The sequence below is a fragment of the Pleurodeles waltl genome, chromosome 12 (genome assembly GCF_031143425.1).
Source record: "Pleurodeles waltl isolate 20211129_DDA chromosome 12, aPleWal1.hap1.20221129, whole genome shotgun sequence".
NCBI lineage: Eukaryota > Metazoa > Chordata > Amphibia > Caudata > Salamandridae > Pleurodeles > Pleurodeles waltl.
This window is the reverse complement of record NC_090451.1, coordinates 56,512,160-56,532,553: the sequence shown is the minus strand read 5'-3', so window position 1 is coordinate 56,532,553 and position 20,394 is coordinate 56,512,160. Positions and strand designations below refer to the sequence as shown.

The following is a 20,394-nucleotide window of genomic DNA, read 5'->3' as shown; positions in this document are numbered from 1 at the left end:
AGTAAAACACGGGTAAACGCTCGCTCCGTCGCCAGCCGGAGAGGAACGAGCCGAGTACTTACTAGTCCCGTCGCCGGTCCAGATTTCGGACCTACCCTCCGTGAACGCCGAACCGCAAGACAACGCGGTGTACGCTCTCGGAGTACTTTAAAGGAATCGTGGACCCAGAAGTTTCTCCGTGGCCACGGTACAGTTACGTCTGAGCGCGTCCCGATGCCGGGTGCTCGGGCGCGTCCCAGGATAACAGAAATAGAGAGAGGACTCAAGTCGTCAGCCATATTGGTGGAGGAAGGTTACAATTGAGCACTCGTGAACCAACAATAAGAGGTTCGTACATGGAAAGAGCATAAAATTATAAGAAAAGACCCATTCCTTATCACAAAGGAACTCTGTTAGTCATGTAAAAACATAGGTTAGTCAAAAGTCGAAAATAAAGTCAGATCTTTATACATCATGACACAAGAAGTACAAAAGTTAATGGCACAAAAACAGATATTAAGTCAGGTATACTGAATAATAGAGCTAAAGGTTATTAGGCAAGAGTAGTCCAAGGGATATCATCATTGAGACCCTGTATATTGGTACTCAATTTGAACACCCATCTCTGTTCTATCCTGAAGAGGTGTCCTGGGTCGTTGGATCGGACACTGGGCGTCTCTAATACCACCCACCAAAGGTCATCAGGAGAGTGTTTCACCGCCAGAAAGTGTGCACTAAGTTTAGTAGTGATTCTGTGGCAACGGATGTTGCTTCGATGTTCGTTGATATGGTTCTTGACAGGCCTCGTTGTCATACCAATGTAACGTAAACCGCAAGGACAAGTGATCATGTAGATGCAGTTCCTTGTGTTACAATTGGTGTGTTTCTTGAGATGCCATGTACCTATCGGATCAAGATTAATAGTTGATAGGTGTTTAGTAAGGGAACAGACATTACAGTTTCCACAAGGATGATGGCCCACAACAGGAGGAAGGTCCCATAATGTCTTTTGAGTGTAGGTATTAGCTTGTGGACGCGGTCGAGTGCGAGTCACTATGTCCTTGATGTTGGCTGACCGTTTAAAAGCAAAGAGAGGTTTAGAAATTTCACACCCTCCACTAGTAAGAATAGACCATCTTTTATTGATCAATTTCTTGAGTGAGTTAGATAAAGGAGTGAAAGTGGAGACACATGTTATTCTTGATTGAGGTGTTTTATCAAAAGTTGTAAGTAAAGCATCCCTATTGTTGTTTTTGGCCCTCTTCCGTGCTAGATTCACAGTTCTGGAAGGGTAATGACGAGCCAAGAGTTTCTCTTGAAGAGCATCAGCCTGGCGTTCAAATTCTTGAGAGGAACTACAATTCCGTCTGAGCCGTAAAAATTGGCCTACGGGTAGGTTATCTCGTAAAGACTTTGGATGGTGACTTTCATAGAGTAAGAGGGAATTGCGGTCAGTGGGTTTGTGGTAGATAGTAGTGGACAATTTGCCATTGTAGATAGTAATCATTAGATCAAGAAAAGGTAACTGCGAGGCAGATACAGTGGTTGTAAACTTCAAAAAGGGGTCAAGAGTGTTGATCCAGGTTGTAAAGTGGTCCGCTAATGGTAAGGGACCATTCCAGATTATCAGAATGTCATCTATGTAGCGGCATCATAATGTGACATAGTTCTGATAGGGGTTAAATGGCGACAGAATAAATTTATTTTCAAAATCAAACATATATAAACAAGCCAAGCTCGGGGCAAAACTTCTGCCCATAGATGTACCACGAATTTGATGATAAAACTGATCCTCAAATTGAAAGAAATTTTCAGTTAACGCCAATCTGGCAAGGTGCATAATAAAGGTAACTGGAGTTGAGAGAGCATTTGGTGATTCCTGCAGAGCTGATTCAATAACTTGCAGTGTGGCATCCTGTGGAATGTTGGTATATAGTGCTTCGACATCCATGGTGATTATTCCTTGTACAGTGCCAGATTCGTTAACAGACTCAATCAGATTCAGGACATCTTTGGTGTCCTTCAGATATGTCGAAGAATTTTTAACGAGTGTCTGTAAAAAATGATCGCAAAAAACAGATAGAGGTTCTAAAACTGAACCAATCCCCGAAACAATGGGACATCCTGGAGGGGTTGTAATGCCTTTATGAATCTTTGGTAGGCAGTAAAAGTAAGGGACGCGGGGATGGGGAGTATCAAGGAATTCTGCCTCTTTGGGTGAAATCCAAAGATTATTCCTGGCTTCTTCAATAAGAATCCTAATCTGAGTCTGTAATCTAGTGGTGGGATCATACTTAATCTTAGCATAGTAGGTGGAATCACTTAACAAGCGTAAACATTCGTGCTTGTAATCAGTGGAATTCATAATCACAATAGCACCACCTTTATCAGCCTGTTTGATAGTTATTTGGGGATCAGATGCTAGAGTGAGTAAAGCCCTCTTTTCTTTATTCGGAATGTTGATGTATGGATGTTTAGGACATAGTTTATTGAGGTCAGCTAATACTGCTTTCTCAAAGGTGGTAACTTCACTGGGCATGACCACTTGTGGTGGGACAAAAGTCGAAGGTCTCTTAAGACCCGAGTCGCTTGGTGTAGGTTCAGTTGTCTTATCCTTAAAGAAGAAATGTAACCGGATTTTCCGGAAAAATTGGGCCATTTCAATGTGTAGGCGGAAGAAATCCTCCTCAGGGGTAGGGACAAATCCCAACCCCCTGTTGAGCACATCCATCTCAGTAGGTGTCAAAGGTCTAGTTGAAAAATTAACAACTAAGTTCTCGCTGGAGGGCCTTTCGTTTGGCTCCTGGCCACCCCTAAGGTGACCAGAGCTGAAGTGACCCCCTCCTTGAGAAATCCTCCATCTTGCTTTGGAGGATTAGGACCAATCAGTATAGGGATGTGCTCCCCTCCTCAGAGGGAGTGGGCACAAGGAGAGTGTAGCCACCCTCAGGGACTGTAGCTATTTGCTACTGCCCTCTAACCCTAACACACCCCTAAATTTAGTATTTAGGGGCGACCCTGAACTCAGCACTTCAGATTCCTGATGACCTCACAAGAAGAAGGACTGCTGAGCTGAAAACCCTGCAGAGAAGAAAAGGAGACAGCAACTGACTTGGCCCCAGCCCTACCGGCCTGTCTCCTGCTTCAAAGACCCTGCAACCGAGAAGCAAATCGTTCTGCAGGACCAGCGACCCCTGAAAAGCCTCCAGGGGACTGCCTCCATCACCAAGGACCAAGAACTCCTGTGGGCAGCGGCTCTGCCCAACAACAAGAAGATGACATCCATCTTTAAAGGGACTCCCACCTCACTCCAGAAGCGTGAGTCCCCAACACTCTGCACCCAGCTCGTGTCCAGAGAAACCAACTATCCAGAGATGGACCTCCAGGCGACTCCAGACGACGTGTCCACCCTGGGCTGACTATCCTGCACACCCATGACGATGCCTGCAGAGGGAATCTCGAGGACCCCCCTGACCGCGACTGCCCGGGACAAAGATATCTGATGCCTGGAAGAAGCACTGCACCTGCAGCCCCCAGGCCCGTGGGAAACCGACCACTGGTGCAGCAACGACCAGCAGACGGCCCTCACCTTTGCCCAGTCGGTGGCTTGCCCGAGAGGCCGCCCTGTGCCCTGCCTGCAGCGCCTAAGTGACCCCTAGGTCCCTCCATAGAGTTCTATTGAGAACCCGACGCCCTGTTGGCACACTGCACCGGCCGCCCCCGTGCCACTGATGGTGTGGTTTTTGTGCCTACTTGGGCCCCTCCAGTACTCCTCCAAACCCCCCTGGTCTGCCCTCCAAGAACGCGGGTACTTACCTGTCAGCAGACTGGAACCGGAGTACCCCCCATCTCCATAGGCATCCACGTTATTTTGGCTTCTGTTTGACCTTTGCACCTGACCGGCCCTGTGTTGCTGGGTGTTTGGGGTTGCCTAATGGTAGATTACCTATACCCCGGAGATTGAACCCGTAAGTGTGGTACTTACCTCTGAAACTGTACTGTACTTACCTCCCCCAGGAATTGTTGAAAATTGCACTGTGTCCACTTTTAAAATAGCTTTTTTGCGATTTTAATGAAAACTGTGTACAATACAGAATCCATTCAAAGTCTCAACTACTACTATGCAAAGTACTTTTCATTTAATGTACTTACCTGCTAAATGAATCTTTTGGTTCTAAAAATAAACTAATAAAATAATATTTTTCTATATAAAAACCTATTGGCCTGGAGTTAAGTCATTGAGGGGGTCATTACAACCTCAGCGGTCTTTTTACAAGACCGCCGAGGGACCGCCGTGCGGAAGACCGCCAGTAGTGGCGGTTTACCGCTCAGCGTATTATGACTGTTGGCTGCTCTCCGTCCTTTTTCCGACGGAGAGCCGCCAACAGCCATACTGGCGGGCGGCGGGGAAGTGGCGGTTGCTCCACCTTCACCGCCACGCCAACAGAACACCGCCCACCGAATCACGTCCTGTGATTCGGCGTGGCGGTGTTCTGTTGGCGGTGCGGTGTCGGCGGAGCAGCCCCCATGGCTCCCGTCCCCTCCCAGAGGATCGACGGAACAGGTAAGTCGATCGTCCGTTAGGTGAGGGGGGTGGGGGGTGTTGTGTGTTGTGTGGGTGCATGGGGGGGTGCGTCTGTGTATGTAGAGGGGGTGTGTGGGTGCGTGTATGCTTGCGGGGGTGTTGCGTGTTTTGGGAATGAGTGCGTGTATGGATGTGTGCGTGTATGTTTGTATGTGGGTGTGTGTGTCTGACTGTGTGTGGATGTAGGCATGTATGTCGGTGTGTGTGCGTTTGTGTGTTGGTGGTGCCTGCGTGCGTGTCGTGTGTGTGTGTGAGTTCTGTGATGTTGGGGGTCGGGGAGGGGGGCCCTGCCACCTTTGGGGGGTAGCAGGGGTGGTGGGGGGTGTAGGGTAGGGAGTCGGGGTGGGGGGTAAGGGAGACCCCTATAAGTGCCAGGGAAGGAATTCCCTGGCACTGATAGCGCTTACCGCCATGGATTTCATGGCGGTTCCAACCGCAAGAAATCCACGGCGGTAAGCCGGGTCAAAATACCGCCGGCGGTATAGTGACGGTCGCCGGGCTGGAGACTCAGGTCTCCAGCCCGGCGGTCGTCTCCGCCCTGGCGGGGGGAACGGAGAACCGGCGGATGACCATGGCGGTAACCGCCATGGTCATAATACAAAAAAAAGACTGCCAGCCTGTTGGCGGTCTTACTGCCGCTTCTCCGCCTTCCGCCAGGGCCATAATGACCCCCTGAGTGTGTGTTTTCACTTATTGCTTGTGTGTGTACAACAAATGCTTAACACTACCCCCTGATAAGCCTAACACGACCACAAATAGAGCATTCATTTTATCTATTATTGCCTCTGTCGAGCCTCTTGGGGAACCCCTGGACACTGTACACACTATGGGGGTCATTACGACCTTGACGGGCGGCATCAGCCGCCCGCCAAGATCTGACCGCCATGCGGCCGCCAATGCAGCCGCACCCCGCCGCGGCCATTTGGAGATCCCCGCTGGGCCGGCGGGCGGAAACCTGGTTTCCGCATAGGAGCGGGCTCCAAATGGAGCCGGCGGTGTTGCGGCCGTGCGAAGGGTGCAGTTGCACCCGTCGTGCTTTTCACTGTCTGCATAGCAGACAGTGAAAAGCTGCATGGGGCCCTGTCAGGGGGCCCCTGTACTGCCCATTCCAGTGGCCCCACGACTCCCCGTTCCACCAGCCTTTTCCTGGCGGTGCAAACTGCCAGAAAAAGGCTGGCCGTCGGGGACTGCAAGCAGCGCTGCCCAGGTGGATTATCACCGCCGGGGCAAAAGTGGCGGAATACCGCCGGCCCCGGCGGTGCGACCGCGGCGCTTCCGCCGCGGTAGTAATACGTGGTAGTAATACGCCTGGAAGCACCGCCAGCCTTCCGTCGTTTTAGCCATGGCGGTCCCGTACCGCCATGGGTCAAAATGATCCCCTATATCTCATTTTGATATAGTATATACAGAGCTTCCTACAAAGGCGAGTTTTAAAAAAAAACACATGGTCTTTAAGTTTCTGTTTGGACAGAGAGGCATGTATTAAGAAAAGGATCAGCCAAACTGTAATAGACTCATACATGGTAAACAAAGTGCAATCCTAAGCTTATTGGAATCTACCTCATAGCCTGAGACGTTTCTGGTTTCTTTTAAGACAGGGTTTGCTCACATTAAACCCCTTGTTGTCTAAATGGTATAGCATCTCGCCAATTTACCATTGGTGCCAAAGAGGCACTCAGGATCTCAATCATGTCCTTTTTTATGTTCCTCTCTATTACCTTGCTGGCGGAAGTGGTTGTAAATATCGATTCTCTCTGCTCCAGTGTTCCTAAATGTACTGCATACCCCGCAAAATGAAATACGCTGTTTTAGAATTTTTTACTTTTGAAACTCTCTCTTGAAGTTATATTAATGATACCTGATATAGGGCCTCAGTACAACATTGGCGGGCGGCGGTACCGCCGGGCGGCCGCCAATGCAGCCGCACTCCCGCGGTGCCCATTTGGACATCCCCGCTGGGCCGGCGGGGATGTGGGCCGCAACATGGGAGCCGGCTCCAAATGGAGCCGGCGGTGTTGCGGCCGTGCGACGGGTGCAGTTGCACCCGTCGCGCTTTTCACTGTCTGCTGTGCAGACAGTGAAAAGCCGCATGGGGCCCTGTCAGGGGGCCCCACAACTCCCCGTACCGCAAGCCTCTTCCTGGCGGTGCAAACGCCAGAAACAGGCTGGCGGTAGGGGAGTCATAATCCCCAGGGCAGCGCTGCCCTGGCGGATTATCGCTGCCGGGGCTTAAATGGCGTTATACCGCCGGCCCCGGCGGTGCGACCGCTGCGCTTCCGCCGCGGTCGTAATACGCCTGGAAGCACCGCCAGCCTGTTGGCGGAGTTTCCGTCGTTTTAGCCCTGGCGGTCCCGTACCGCCAGGGTCAAAATGACCCCCATAGTGTTTAATTTATGGTCAGTAGGGTCTTGCTTTTGACTTTATTTTATCTGTTTTAGTAATCAGATAAGTCTTATGATGTTTCTTATCCCATATTAAGGTACGACAGCTACTCTCTTACTGTTTATGTGCAATAAATGTTATCCCACCTTTACATTCATTTGATGTTTTGGGGGATGGCTAAGATATATTCGATTACTTTGCAAGTATATGTTTTGACATTTTAATGTGGACCTTACTAAAGTTCTGCAACATAAATTTGAATTGAATTGAATCCTGTGCCACAAGTACATATGACACAGGCTCTCAGTCACCCATACACATATATCCCATTCATATGTGCACATGTTCATACATCCCCACAGACCACACCCTCACTGACACACGTGGTATTCCTGTCATAGTACCCCAAGTCAAAGTATTTTGTTCAAGCCATAGTCTTTAGCTCTATGGACATTAAGCTTAATGTCAATGAAATTGGGCTCGGGAATGTCTGGTAGCATTGCACAAGTGGCTTGGGCTTTAGTGGCTCACAATGATTTTCTCTGTTCGGATGTAACTCTCACTACAGAAAAGGTTGGAGACCCCTAGTCTAGCAACACTCATAAAACACTGACTGCTTCTTTTCTTCGCCAGTGATGGGGATGGCCACCAGGACTCACTAGACAATTGTCCAACAGTGATAAACAGTGCACAGCTGGACACCGACCGTGATGGGCTAGGAGACGAGTGTGACGATGATGACGACAACGATGGAATTCCAGACTACAGTCCTCCTGGACCGGACAACTGCAGGCTTGTTCCTAATCCATACCAGGAAGACTCCAATTGTAAGTATTCAGCGTTTGAAGAATTCAAAGGTGATCTCCCAAAAGGAATCAAGTTATGGTCAGACCTGTGTATCCCTCAAACAGGGGGAATTTAAAGTGGTGGCATCCCATCTGAACGGAATATGTTGCTTTAGGGATATAACAGTGTATGATCCTGTGCATCCTAACATCTTTGTATGTCTTTAAAGTGAGAGAATCTCAAGGAGCTTTAACCACACCTTAATTGTATGCAAATTATGTGCCTGATTTAGAGTTTGGCAGAGGGTTTACTCCATCACAATGGTGGCGGATATCCCGTCTGCCGAAATATAAATCTCTTAGAATATAATGGGATTTATATTTCGGCAAACAGGATATCTGTCACTGTTGTGACTGAGTAACCCCTCTGCCAAACTCCAAATCAGGTCCAATATTTTGATAATCACATCTCAGATAACTGAGAAAGCTGTTAACCTTAAAACATATCAACTTTCTAAACTGCCAGAGGCAGCAATCATGTCTATAATCAACCGGTGAATGCAACACAAAAAGTGCAGGAAGTCTGAGGTCATGTACAGGTGCAACTGATTCAGTCGGAAAGTAGGAACATTATCTCAATAATTGGGCGGTTCAAACTTAAAGGGAGAAGGCCCTCACCCACCCAAGGGTGGCATGCTTCATCAGAGGGCCATTCCTCACACCACAAACCTCGAGTGACAGTGGTGTAAACTACAAACCTTGGTGGAATGATTGGGGAGCACTTGAAGATGGAGGTGTGGGGTGCAAAGAATAAGGAAAGTGATTAAAACTGCCTCTTGATGGACCTTAAACATGTTTATTCTTGTCCCCAGAGTTGCCCTCTTGGGACAAGAATAAACATTTAGTTAGAAGCTTAAAAGCTGAAGGTTAAAAAGTTGGGGTTTAATTCAACACACTGAAGTGGTCTGCATGTTTCTGCCTATATCAAAGACCCCATGAAAATGTGTGTAGGTATTCTTTAGGACCATTAAATTAATCGCTCTGCCTGTATTGCAATACACAAGAAAGGATAGGAAAATACAAAAAAATACAACCAGTAGTAATCTCAGTGGTATTCATACACTGGTAGCTGGACCCTCTTTGAGCAGGGTCTCCAGCCTCAACTTGGACATTGAGGTTGAGGCGTAGATAGTGCATTTGTAGTCTCTGCCCTCCAGTTTGGTGTTGAGCCATGCCGAGGGGGCCAATCAACCAGAGGCAGGGGTACCTGAAAAGTGGAGAATTTGCTCTCTTGTATTTTAGGAGACGGATAACACTGAAGAAGTAAATCATAGTAGAAACTAGGAGCAATTTTATAAAATAGTTAATGCTACCTCTGCCCTTAATTAGCAGGGTTATTTTAATTTTATAATTCAAAACTCTGGTAATACATTATCCAAAAGAAGAAGTAGCATTCAGAAAGTGCATAAGTAATTTTACCTAAGAAAATAAGGCTTATAGGGTGCAACTGACAAATTAAAGGTACAAGGTCATGCTAGCTGTAGGCGAGCATCTCTCACACAGCTGCTCTCCACGGGCTGTGTGTGCTTGACGGGTGAATCATCCTTGGTAGTGCCACTTATCTTAGTCTGTCCAGCACGTACTCACCAGAGCAGTCCAATCACCCTTTTGAGAGATAGCAACTTACTGGAGTAGACTTACCTTAGAACCATATACGTAGACGCAAGTATACATAACTGTGATTTGCAAAATAAATGTTTTCTCAAGTATGCTTGGAGTCATGTATTGAACTGTGCAGAGGCATGGCTTGCCTTTAAGTTTGTATGAAATTTCATTACCTCACCTAGGGAGCCCTGGGTCCACCGTCCAGTGATAGTTTGGCTTATCATAAGTCATCATCTAAGAAACGTTTTTGTGGGCCTAAATCATTAGAAAACACCAGCAGATTTTGGCGAAAGGTTTATTATGTTTTTTGTCATTTAGCTCACATTGCAGGCTTCCTATGTGTAATTCTCTTTTGAAAAAGATGAGAATACTAATTGTTACCCTGTCTAACATCTTGGAATTCCGGTGGACTGCTTTTGAACCCCTGCCACTACTGAGACTACTGTGAGGTAGTTAGACCTGATGGATTTGATTGTCTTCCCATCATTCTTAAGTCTCTAGTTGCGTTTTTCCAAGTTTGATTAGAAGACTAGGTAAGCGAGCCAGTCATCTGTGGGAAGCTTCATTGAACATTCCCACTTCAGAGAACAATTCTTTTAGCCCGGTGCTTAGCCACAATCCAAAGACGAACAATTTACTTGGCAATTTAAAAGCTATTATGTATAGCAACATCTCAAGATCTACATTTGTGACTATTTTGATCTGAATAAAAAATCATTGCACCAAATTCTATCCTTAATAAGGAGCATCTTGCTTCCAGAGACAGCTTGCAAAATTTCACTAACATTCGGTATAGGTACAAAAATATTTTTGCTATATTATTGTGAATTATATGTTCGGGCTAATTTTCTTTATACACCGCCAGAACTTTCATCCAGGAGGATGGGGTTGAAGAATGATTTAGAAACAATCCTTAGCCTCTGAGAGTTTTCTAAAGACATCTGAAGGCCTTCTGAAGCCGTTTGATAAATGCTAGAGGTTTTATTTTAATTCTAGAGTTGACCAATAAATTTACAAAGTGTTGAGATACAAATTCTGGCTCATTGTTAAAATATATAGCTGAAGCGATGCCAGGTTTGAAATGTTCTTTACATATTTCCCTTTTAAGAATATTCTACTTTTTTATCACTTAAAGAAGGGCATCACCATATCCCTGTCCCACACTTGGCACACAATGAAGATTCTGTCAGAATTCGCAGATCTTGTTTGACAGAGTCTGAAAGTCGCTGCTGCTCTCACCACAATGTAGCTGAGCAAACACAAACAGCAGAACTGTACACTGGAGGGGAAGGGGAATGGGAGTGAGAGTGAGAGTCAAAAGGGACAGCTGGAATGGTGCAGTGTCATCAACCATGTGTTAGTTGTACTTCAGGGGATTTACAATTGAGTTTTCAAAGGTAAATGCCAAATGTATACCAAAGGTAAATAAAACAATTTTTTTTCACAACCAATTTTTATTTATTTGAACAATAACAACAATGTAAGTCAGTCAGGCAAGGATCTTTATTCAGCCGATTTCGAGCCATAAAAGCACAGAAAAAAACTGTACAGTTGTAATTAACATTAGTACAAACATAATTAAAACCAACCAAATCCAATTCATAGGGTCACAGAAGTTCTTAACATCACAGAGATCCAACTCACACAGCTGTTGCAAATAAAGCAGCGCTTCTCTATAAAATCTGATCATGGATGAATAGAGAACTGGTTTCAGGAAGCGCTTCTGGGGATGGGAATATAAGTGACAAACAGCAGCAATGTACAACATGATCATCATTCAAACAAAGTTTTATTATTTTGTATAAACAATGAAATAGTGTGGGAAAGAGCGATATTGGTGAATATGCTTATCTGCTTCATAATGATGCGTCGTGGGGAATCTCAGCGACAAACTATGGAAGCCAGTACAGCAACGGTGGAGTCCTAGGACAATAGCAAACCTGGAATTGAGGGAGGAAGAAGAGCAAGCACAGCAACCAATACCCAATCCAGAGGCAAGGTAGAGTTCAGGCAACCATTCAACAAATACATCCAAATAGTAATTGAAGAGACAGAGCTCTGGCAATTGGTCAGGAAACAGTACCAAACCTTTATCTAGATAGCAGGCCAGAATCCGGCGAGAAGGTCAGGGAACCAAAGGCAGTGATAGGGGAACAAAACAACAAAGGTGAGGGATGGAACAATGGTGAAGGAACTGAGCAAAAGTGAAAGAGCCAATACAACACGGAAAAGGTGCCAGGCACCTTTCCAAGGGGAGTGGATAGTTTAAGCAGTACTTCTACCACTCATGACCTGGACGTCCCTCCCCTTGACCTCCACCAGTGATGATACTGACACCATAGAGCTGTCCTCCACAACTTTTCTGGCTTTCTCATCCATATTGTGTGGCAACGAGTACTAGAAGCAAAATCCACGATTCTGCATAACTCTGCTACTCACGACTGATTCCAAGCTAACTTCATTGTGTTCAGTGAAAAGATTTGTTGCACATAGAATGAGCTAATCCTACTCAGAATAGTGTGTCTGGTAGCAGGACCACAAGATAGTTCATGGTGCTGAGCTGGAATATAGCGGGGATCCAAGGAAAATCAGCAGACTCTTAATTCGTGAGTTTTTTCAAATCCCATGACACGATCTACAGGAGACGTGGACACTTAAGGAGAATTCTTTTTAGAGGGATATTCGTCCTTTAGTATAAAGTGGTTGAGCGAGTGAGGGGTCTAGTCACACTTGTGAATCTGAGTCTGGCCTGTAATCTTAAAATTATTTCAACTAATTCCCCCCTACTTCCTATCTGTCTTACTGAACTCTGACCAGCATCCATCTATCTTTTTTATTAATATATATGATCCTATTCATGGGAAAGATAAATCAGGGACCCTGGAAGAAGTGGGCAGGTTTTTAAAGGCCTTTTTTTCTCTCTCATCCTACTCAACAGATTGATTGAGCTGATTGTAACTGGGGATTTAAATATACATCCATGTAAGGACTTTTTCCTATATGGCCCCAAGGATACAGAAAGGCTCCCTGTCAAACAGGTTCATGTTAAGCACTTTCCCCAAGAGAACCCCCTAAATGACTTGGCAGCAAATTTAAATTTCTTTACTCTTCTTTCCTTACAAGTATATAAACGCCCAGATTGAATCCCCACTTTTAAAGTTCATGGAGTGGGGACCATTATTGACTATATTTTTGTATTGGGGGCATTTTGCTTCCTTGTCAAGTTTTTCCCCTGAATGGACCTGAACAGTGACCATAATCCCTTGATTGCTAGTTTTGCGTGGGACTTGAAGCCCTGGGGTTTAAGCAACCTATGTAAAACGTACGTCATCACCAAGGATAGATGGTGTAGGATTAAATGGGGAGATGTTATTCCTGAGCAGTTTAATGCTAACGTTTTTGTCATGTAAGGAAGAGTTTAAAATTGGTCTTGCGGATGGAGCCCTCAGATACTCTTATTCTCAAAACCTTTGATATAATTTGTGAGTATATTAAGCAGTCATTTACCAATCCCAGATCACTAAGTCCACCCAAGCCCTGTGGGTGGTTCGACAAAATCTGTGCTAAGGCGAGAAAGGAGCTTCTGACATCACTCAAAAGTACCCCACGAGATAGGGATAAAGATAACACATGGAGATCAGCCTACAAAGCAGCTGGTGCTAACAGGAAGCTGTAGCTTACGAATGAGTTGTGGGAGGAGCTGGTAGCAGTTAGTACTTTAAAGGACAGTCCCAAACTTTGGGGAGTCCTGAACCACCCATTCTGTAAGGGTGATCAGCTGTCAGATCAGTCGATGTCTGTCCCAGCTCAGGCTTGGGTAAAACATTTTTCAGCCCTCTACGACTGTGAGAAATTGGAGCCCTAGCACCACCCCTTTTCTAATACTGACTGCCTCACCATTGACTGGTTAGAAGTCAAAAAGGCAATTTCATCTTTACCCCAGGACAAGGCCACGGTCCCAACAGGGGCCTAAGTGTCTTGTTTAAATCATTAGTGGATCTCTGGGTCCGTGTTTTAACTCTTCATATAAATGCAGCCATAAGAGGCTCACATCCTCAGGCCTGGAAGTGGTTAGTAATAGTCCCTGTATTTAAAAAAGGAGATAGAGAGGATCCCATATATTATAGGTGAATTTCACTGATCAATGTGAAAGTGAAGATTATAGGAAAAGTGATTCTGAAAAGACTCACTACCTGGGCAACGAGAAGGGGATTCTCTCCGACTTACAATATGGGTTTGGACCCGGCAGAGGCACAGTTGAGCAGAACTTAACTTTGCACCTTCTGTTATCTAAATACACTAGGGCGAAAGGGGGCACTGTCTACATGGCCTTTATGGACCTCAGCTCAGCCTTTGACTGAGATAAGCTTTGGTTGGAGCTGGGGTCTGTGGGGGTGGATTATGCACTTGTCTCCTTTATGAGAAAACTACATAGCAGACTAACAGGGGTGGTTAGATACGGACCCGCTGGGGAATGTTCCCAGTCCTTTGAAGTCAAAAAAGGTGTCTGTCAGGGTTGTATCCTCACCCCTCTTTTATTCATCATGTATATAAATTGCCTAGAGGAGGTCCCCATTGATACCAGCTGTGATGTCCCTAGTGCTGGGTGCAGACCAATTCCAGTACTCTTATACGCTGATGATGTGGTCCCAATTGCCCGCACAGCTCGGATCCTCCAACGACTTTTAGATATGTTCAATGATTTTATGAACAATCTGGATTTATCTATGAATTTTAAGAAGTCACATCTTATGGTACTTGTAGGAACCTGGCTCATATATACTGTACCAAAATGAGGTATAGTGTGCTCAGGGTTCAGGGGTTCTCCCATTGAAAAGCATTCAGCAGGGTGTTGGCACCTTGTACCCAGCTGTCCCTGTGCCGCTGAGGGTGTGTGTTTGGTGTTGGCCTGTGCCCCCCCCTCCTTCCCACTGGTGCTCTCCTAAACCCCTCAGGTCTGTGCCATGAAACCACAGGTACTTACCTGCAAACTGTTTTCTTCTGAGTGCCCCCAATCCTTATAGGATTCCATTGAAAACACAATACCAACTTTCACCTCTGCACCCGGCCGACCCTGTATTGCAGGTGGTGCTCTTTTGGGGTCAACTTGAACTTTGAACTGTGGACATCCTAACCCCTGAAGACTGGGATTGTAACTCAAGTACTTACCTGTTAACTGTGCTAACACTTTTCCTCCCCTAGGACTACATTGGGTCCTATGAGAAATTGCACTGTCAACTTTTAAAATTGAAAAGTATTACTTACTTGTAAACTGTTTTACCTGCAAAATCTAAACAAAGTACATTTGATACATATGCTTGATACCAACTTACAGCTCTACTTACCTGCAACAAAGATCTTTTGGTTCTAGTAATAAAGTAACAAAATATATTTTTTGTTATCTAAAAAGATTGGCCTGGAGTTAGTCATTGAGTGTGTGCCTCATTTCATGACTGTGTGTGTACAACAAATGCTGTGCACTACCCTCTGATAAGTCTAACTGCTCTACCACACTTCCACAAAAGAGAGCATTGGTATTATCGACTTTAGCCTCTGTTAAGCCTCTGGGGAACCCCTGGACTCTATGCACACTATACCTCATTTTGGTATAGTATGTACAGAGCAAACTCCCTACATTGGTGGATCATCGGTGGGGTCTACGACTTTGCATTTGCTGGACTACTCAGCCAACATCTTATCACACAACTAAGTTCCAAAATTGCCTTCTGATCCAATAGATTTTTGAATTGACAGTTTTTTCCAGATCTTTAAAAAATCCTGCTAGGGCCTTGGTTAAGTCCCCTTTAGCATTTCTTTTTAAGATTTAAAAGTTGATGTGGATGACACCCTCTCAGATGGAGAATACGTTAGGGATCAGGAGGTTGACTCCCCACTCCTAACCTAAATAGGGAGGACAGGGCCTCAGTGCCCCTGACTCCAAGGACAATACTCACATGATCTTAGTCTCCCACTGGGGATTCTGGTTCCTGTGGGAACACTGAGGGCAGCCTTAGTGAAGAGGACTTCCTTTTAGCAAGGATGGCCAAAGGATAGCTTTGGAGAGACAGCTCCTGGCAATAGAGAGGGAGAGATCAGAAATGGGCCTGGCACCGATTAATGGTGGCTGCAAAATAATACCTAGGGGCAGAGAGCAATCTGATACCCCTAAAATACCCAGGGATTGTCCCCAACTATGAGGATGGTGATGACATCACCAAGTGGTTCACAGACTTTGAGAGGGCCTGTGGAACCAGAAGTTTGAAAAGGTCTCTATGGGGAGCGCTTCCTTTGGGAACTGTTCACTGGTAAGTGTAGGGATAGGTTCCTCACACTTGCTGGTACAGATGCTGAGTCCTATGACCACATGAAGGCTACTCTGATTGAGGGCTTTGGACTCACCACTGACGAGTATAGAATCGGGTTCAGGGGGGCTCACAAAACCTCGAGCCAGTCCTGGGTTGATTTTGTAGACTACTCAGTGAAAACACTAGATGGTTGGATAACTGGAAGTGGAGTGCATGACTATGATGGGCTCATTAACCTTTTTACGGGAGAACACATTTTAAGTAACTGCTTCAATGAAAGGCTGCATCAATATCTGGTAGACCTAGTTCCAACTTCCCCCCAAGAATAGGGAAAGAAGGCAGACCATTGGGTCAAAACTAGGGTGACCAAGACTGGGGGTGACCAAAAGAAAGTGATTACAAAGCCTCCCCAAGGGAAGGGTGGTGAGACACCTAAGGATAAAAGTAAAGAGTTTTCTAAATGCCCCCAAAAACTTGAGCGGGAGGGTGGGCCCCGAACCTCATCACTATCCTCAAACCCGAACCTCATCACTATCCTCACATGGGTATGAAGGTAAAAACGATCCCAAAAAGGCCTGGTGTTTCAACTGTAGGCAGAATGTACACCAAACTGGAGATTTGGCCTGTCCCAGAATAATTCCCCTAGGTAAGCTGAAGCAATTCCCCTTAGGTCTACTACAGCCCCTGCAGTAGCCAAAGCCCTCAGTGGTATATTTACCAGGGTAGGGTTTCCCAAGGAGATGGTTTCTGACAGAGGAGCCAACTTCATGTCAGCTTACCTAAAACACATGTGGAAGGAGGGTGGGGTGACTTACAAGTTCACCACACCATACCATCCACAAACCAGTGGACTTGTTGAAAGGTTCAACAACGCTTTGAAGGGCATGATCATGGGGCTCCCTGAAAAACCCAAAAGGAAATGGAATGTGTCACGGTTTTCAATGGGCTTACCGTCGAGGTTGAGAAGCGTAGGGGAACGTCCCCGGTTCCGGCAGGTTCTGCTCTGGCCGAGGTAGGGGCGACCCCTTCCGGTAGCCACGGTGCTGTTTGGCAAGAGCAAACCACTACAGTCCGTGCCCCCCAGAAGGAGTCCCAGAGGAAAAACCCCAGTAGGGTAAAAAACCTCCACAGGAACTCCCTGAAACGAAAGGAGGACACCAAGGCGTTAGGACTGAAGATCAGGAAGACTGGAGAACAAAGACAAGTCAGGAAACACTGGATTCGCAGGAAGAAATCAATCGGAGCGTGACTACCACCAAGGAGTGTTGCAACGCAATGAACCAGCAGCTGAATTCCCCTTATATATCCCCAGGCAGGAAGTAGGAAACAGGAAGTAGAAATGCCACCATCTTGGATTGGGGAAAAGAATGCAATAGTGAATCAGGTACATGCACCTAAAGAAGAAAAATAATGCATGCTGGGAGGAGAGGAAGTGCTCAGCATGCTGGGAAGGGAAAAGGCAGGTACAAAAATACCACCATGTGCAAGGGTTCGGCTTTTGACTGGAGACATGGTAAGTGGTGAGCAGGTGTGCAAAGCAGAATGCAGAGATTAGCTGTAAACGCGCATAATGCGCTACACGCGGTCAGGCCTGAAACCCCTTCGGGGTCTCAAGCCCTGCCGCGTCTGCCTTTATGGCAGAACTTAAAGAAAGGGGAGCGGCGAGTGCCGCGACCCCTAATCAAGCTCCTTGGAGCATCCGCGGCCTGCACCTGAGCCGCGGCATCCCCCGCGGCCCGCGCGCCAGACGCGGCGTCCCCCGTGGCCTGCGCGCCAGCCGCGGCGTCCCCCGCGGCCCATGCGCCGGCCGCGGTGTAAATGGAGTGCCGCGCCGCGGCAACCTGAGCCCGCGGCCGCGGCAAGCGCCGCGGCTGCCGCAGCATGACAGTATGCCCCCCCCGAGGCCCCAGGTTTGTGAGGGAAGAGATGAAAAAAGCGACGGACCAAAAGAGGAGCATGAACTGAAGGAGCATCCTCCCAGGAACACTCACTCATAGGGTATCCCTTCCAATGAATAAGATATTGGAGGCGCCCATGGAAAAACCGAGAGTCACAGATTTCCTGAACCTCGTACTCAGGTACATTATCAACCAACAGAGGAGGGGGACAGGGTAAGTGCCTATGAAAAGGATCGGGTCGGTAAGGCTTCAATTGAGAGACATGGAATACAGGGTGGATCTTCCACGTCCGGGGCAGGCGAAGACGCACAGACACAGGGTTGATCTTTTTGAGAATTAGGAAGGGGCCATAAAAGCGAGGTTTGAATTTGTTCTGAGTGAGTCGGAGAGGTAGGAATCTAGAGGAGAGCCAGACCTTGTCATGAACCTGATATTGAGGAGCCGCACAACGTCTTCTATCTGCTATCTTTTTCATGCGGAACTTAGTGGCCACAAGGTTGGAATGGATAATTTGTTGTATACCCCGTAGCTGTCAAACATAGGAGGAGATGGCAGGAAGATTGGAGTTATCTCTCAGGGGAGTTGGGAAGGCCTTGGGATGGAAACCGTAGGAGCCATAGAAAGGAGAGACCTTCGAGGCACTGTGTAGAGAGTTGTTATAGGAGAATTCTGCAAGCGGTAAATAGGTAGCCCAATTACTTTGTGTAGCATTGCAGAAGCTACGTAAATACTGTTCGAGACCCTGATTGAGTCGTTCCGTTTGCCCGTTGGTTTGAGGGTGGAACCCGGACGACAAGGCCACCTTGATTCCCAAGGTCTTACAAAATTGATTCCAGAATCGGGAGATATATTGAGGGCCCCTATCCGATATAATGACCTGAGGTAACCCATGAAGCCGAAAGATTTCTTGAGTAAAGATTTGACCCAATTCCTTAGCCGTTGGTAACTTTCTTAAGGCCGTGAAGTGAGCCATTTTGATGAAGGAGTCCACGGTTACCATTATTACGTGGTTTCCCATTGAGGAAGGTAATGTGCACATAAAATCTGTGGAGATGGTGTGCCATGGGCCGGGGGGAACTGGTAATGGACGGAATAATCCTACTGGTCTGGTACGGGGTGTCTTGGCTTGAGCACATATAGGACAGGCAGATACATATGTCTCAGTATCAGCCTTGAGAGTTGGCCACCAGAAGGAGCGCAGCAAAAGTTCTTGGGTTGCTTTCATTCCTCGATGACCTGCGATAGGGGAATCATGGCACACATGTAAAGCTTCAGTTTGTACTACTTTAGTGGGTAAAAACAGGGCCTTGTCATGATAATAATAGCCATGATCTGTATGCAGTTGCGGACGCAACTCTTTCAGTTCTGTTTCGTCTAGACGGGCATATTCGGACTTGACTTGGTCTAAAAAAGTCTGTGCTACCCCAATGATCTTGTCGTTGTCAAATAAGTTCTGAACAGTAGAATCGCTGCACTCAGGATAAAGTCGGGACAAGGCATCCGCCAGGATGTTCTGAGAACCAGGGATGTAAGTGATATAGAAGTCATATTGGTTGAAAAAGAAAGCCCATCGAGCCTGCCGGCTATTTTGACACTGAAAGTTTCTTAAGCACTGTAGATTTCTGTGATCTGTCCGGGCTTCAAAAGGTTCCTTTGATCCCATCAAAAAGTGTCTCCATTCTGTGCACGCGGTTTTTAAAGCGAGTAATTCACGTTCTAACACGGAATAATTCCGCTCGGAATCAGATAAAATGTGTGATAGGTAAAATACAGGGTGTTCTAAATCATCATCGTCTTGTCTTTGCAATAAGGCAGCTCCAATGGCCCTTTCTGAGGCGTCTGCGACAACAATGAATTGCTTGCTGGTGTCTGGGTGTCGTAGGATAGGGGCTTGAATAAAGGCTTTCTTTAATTCCTGAAAGGCTAACTCAGCGTCTTGTGTCCAACAAAAACCAATCTTTAGGTGTTCTTTTTTAAGGGTTTGAGTAATATAGCTGGTTCTCTGGGCAAAGTCTGCTATGAACTGTCGATAGAAGTTGGCTAGTCCCAAAAAACACTGAGGGGGTGATTATGACCTTGGCGGACGGCGGAGGCCGTCCGCCAAGGTACCGCCGCCAAATGACCGCACCGCGGTCAAAAGACCACGGCGGCCATTCAGACATTTCCTCTGGGCCGGCGGGCGCTCTCCAAAAGAGCGCCCGCCGGCCCAGAGGAAATGCCCCTGCAACGAGGACGCCGGCTCACAATTGATCCGGCGTAGTTGCAGGGGTGCCACGGGTGCAGTTTGCACCCGTCGCGTATTTCAGTGTCTGCATTGCAGACACTGAAATACACAGTGGGGCCCTCTTACGGGGGCCCCTGCAGTGCCCATGCCATTGGCATGGGCACTGCAGGGGCCCCCAGGGGCCCCGCGGCACCCCCTACCGCCATCCTGTTCCTGGCGGGAGACCCGCCAGGAACAGGATGGCGGTAGGGGGTGTTAGAATCCCCATGGCGGCGGAGCGCGCTCCGCCGCCATGGAGGATTCCCCCGAGCAGCGGGAAGTCGGCGGGAGACCGCCGACTTTCCGCTTCTGACCGCGGCTGAACCGCCGCGGTCAGAATGCTCGTGGGAGCACCGCCAGCCTGTTGGCGGTGCTCCTGTGGTCGGTGGCCCTGGCGGCCACCGGCCGCCAGGGTCAGAATGACCCCCTGAGTCTCCTTGATGGAAGAAGGAGATGGCCAATTCAATATAGCCTGCACTTTGTCTGAATCCATGGCGACTCCGGTTTGGTTTATGCAATATCCCAAGTATTT

The 20,394-nt window shown here is 47.1% G+C and overlaps 1 protein-coding gene across 1 annotated transcript in view; it reads left to right on the top strand.

Moving 5' to 3' along the window:
• Positions 1 to 20,394, top strand: part of COMP (cartilage oligomeric matrix protein) — a 181,728-nt gene that overhangs the window by 119,619 nt on the left and 41,715 nt on the right. The window contains exon 13 of the mRNA XM_069217074.1: positions 7,580 to 7,773. Coding sequence (XP_069073175.1) covers positions 7,580 to 7,773 — 194 coding nt within the window. The remainder of the gene's footprint in view (positions 1 to 7,579; positions 7,774 to 20,394) is intronic.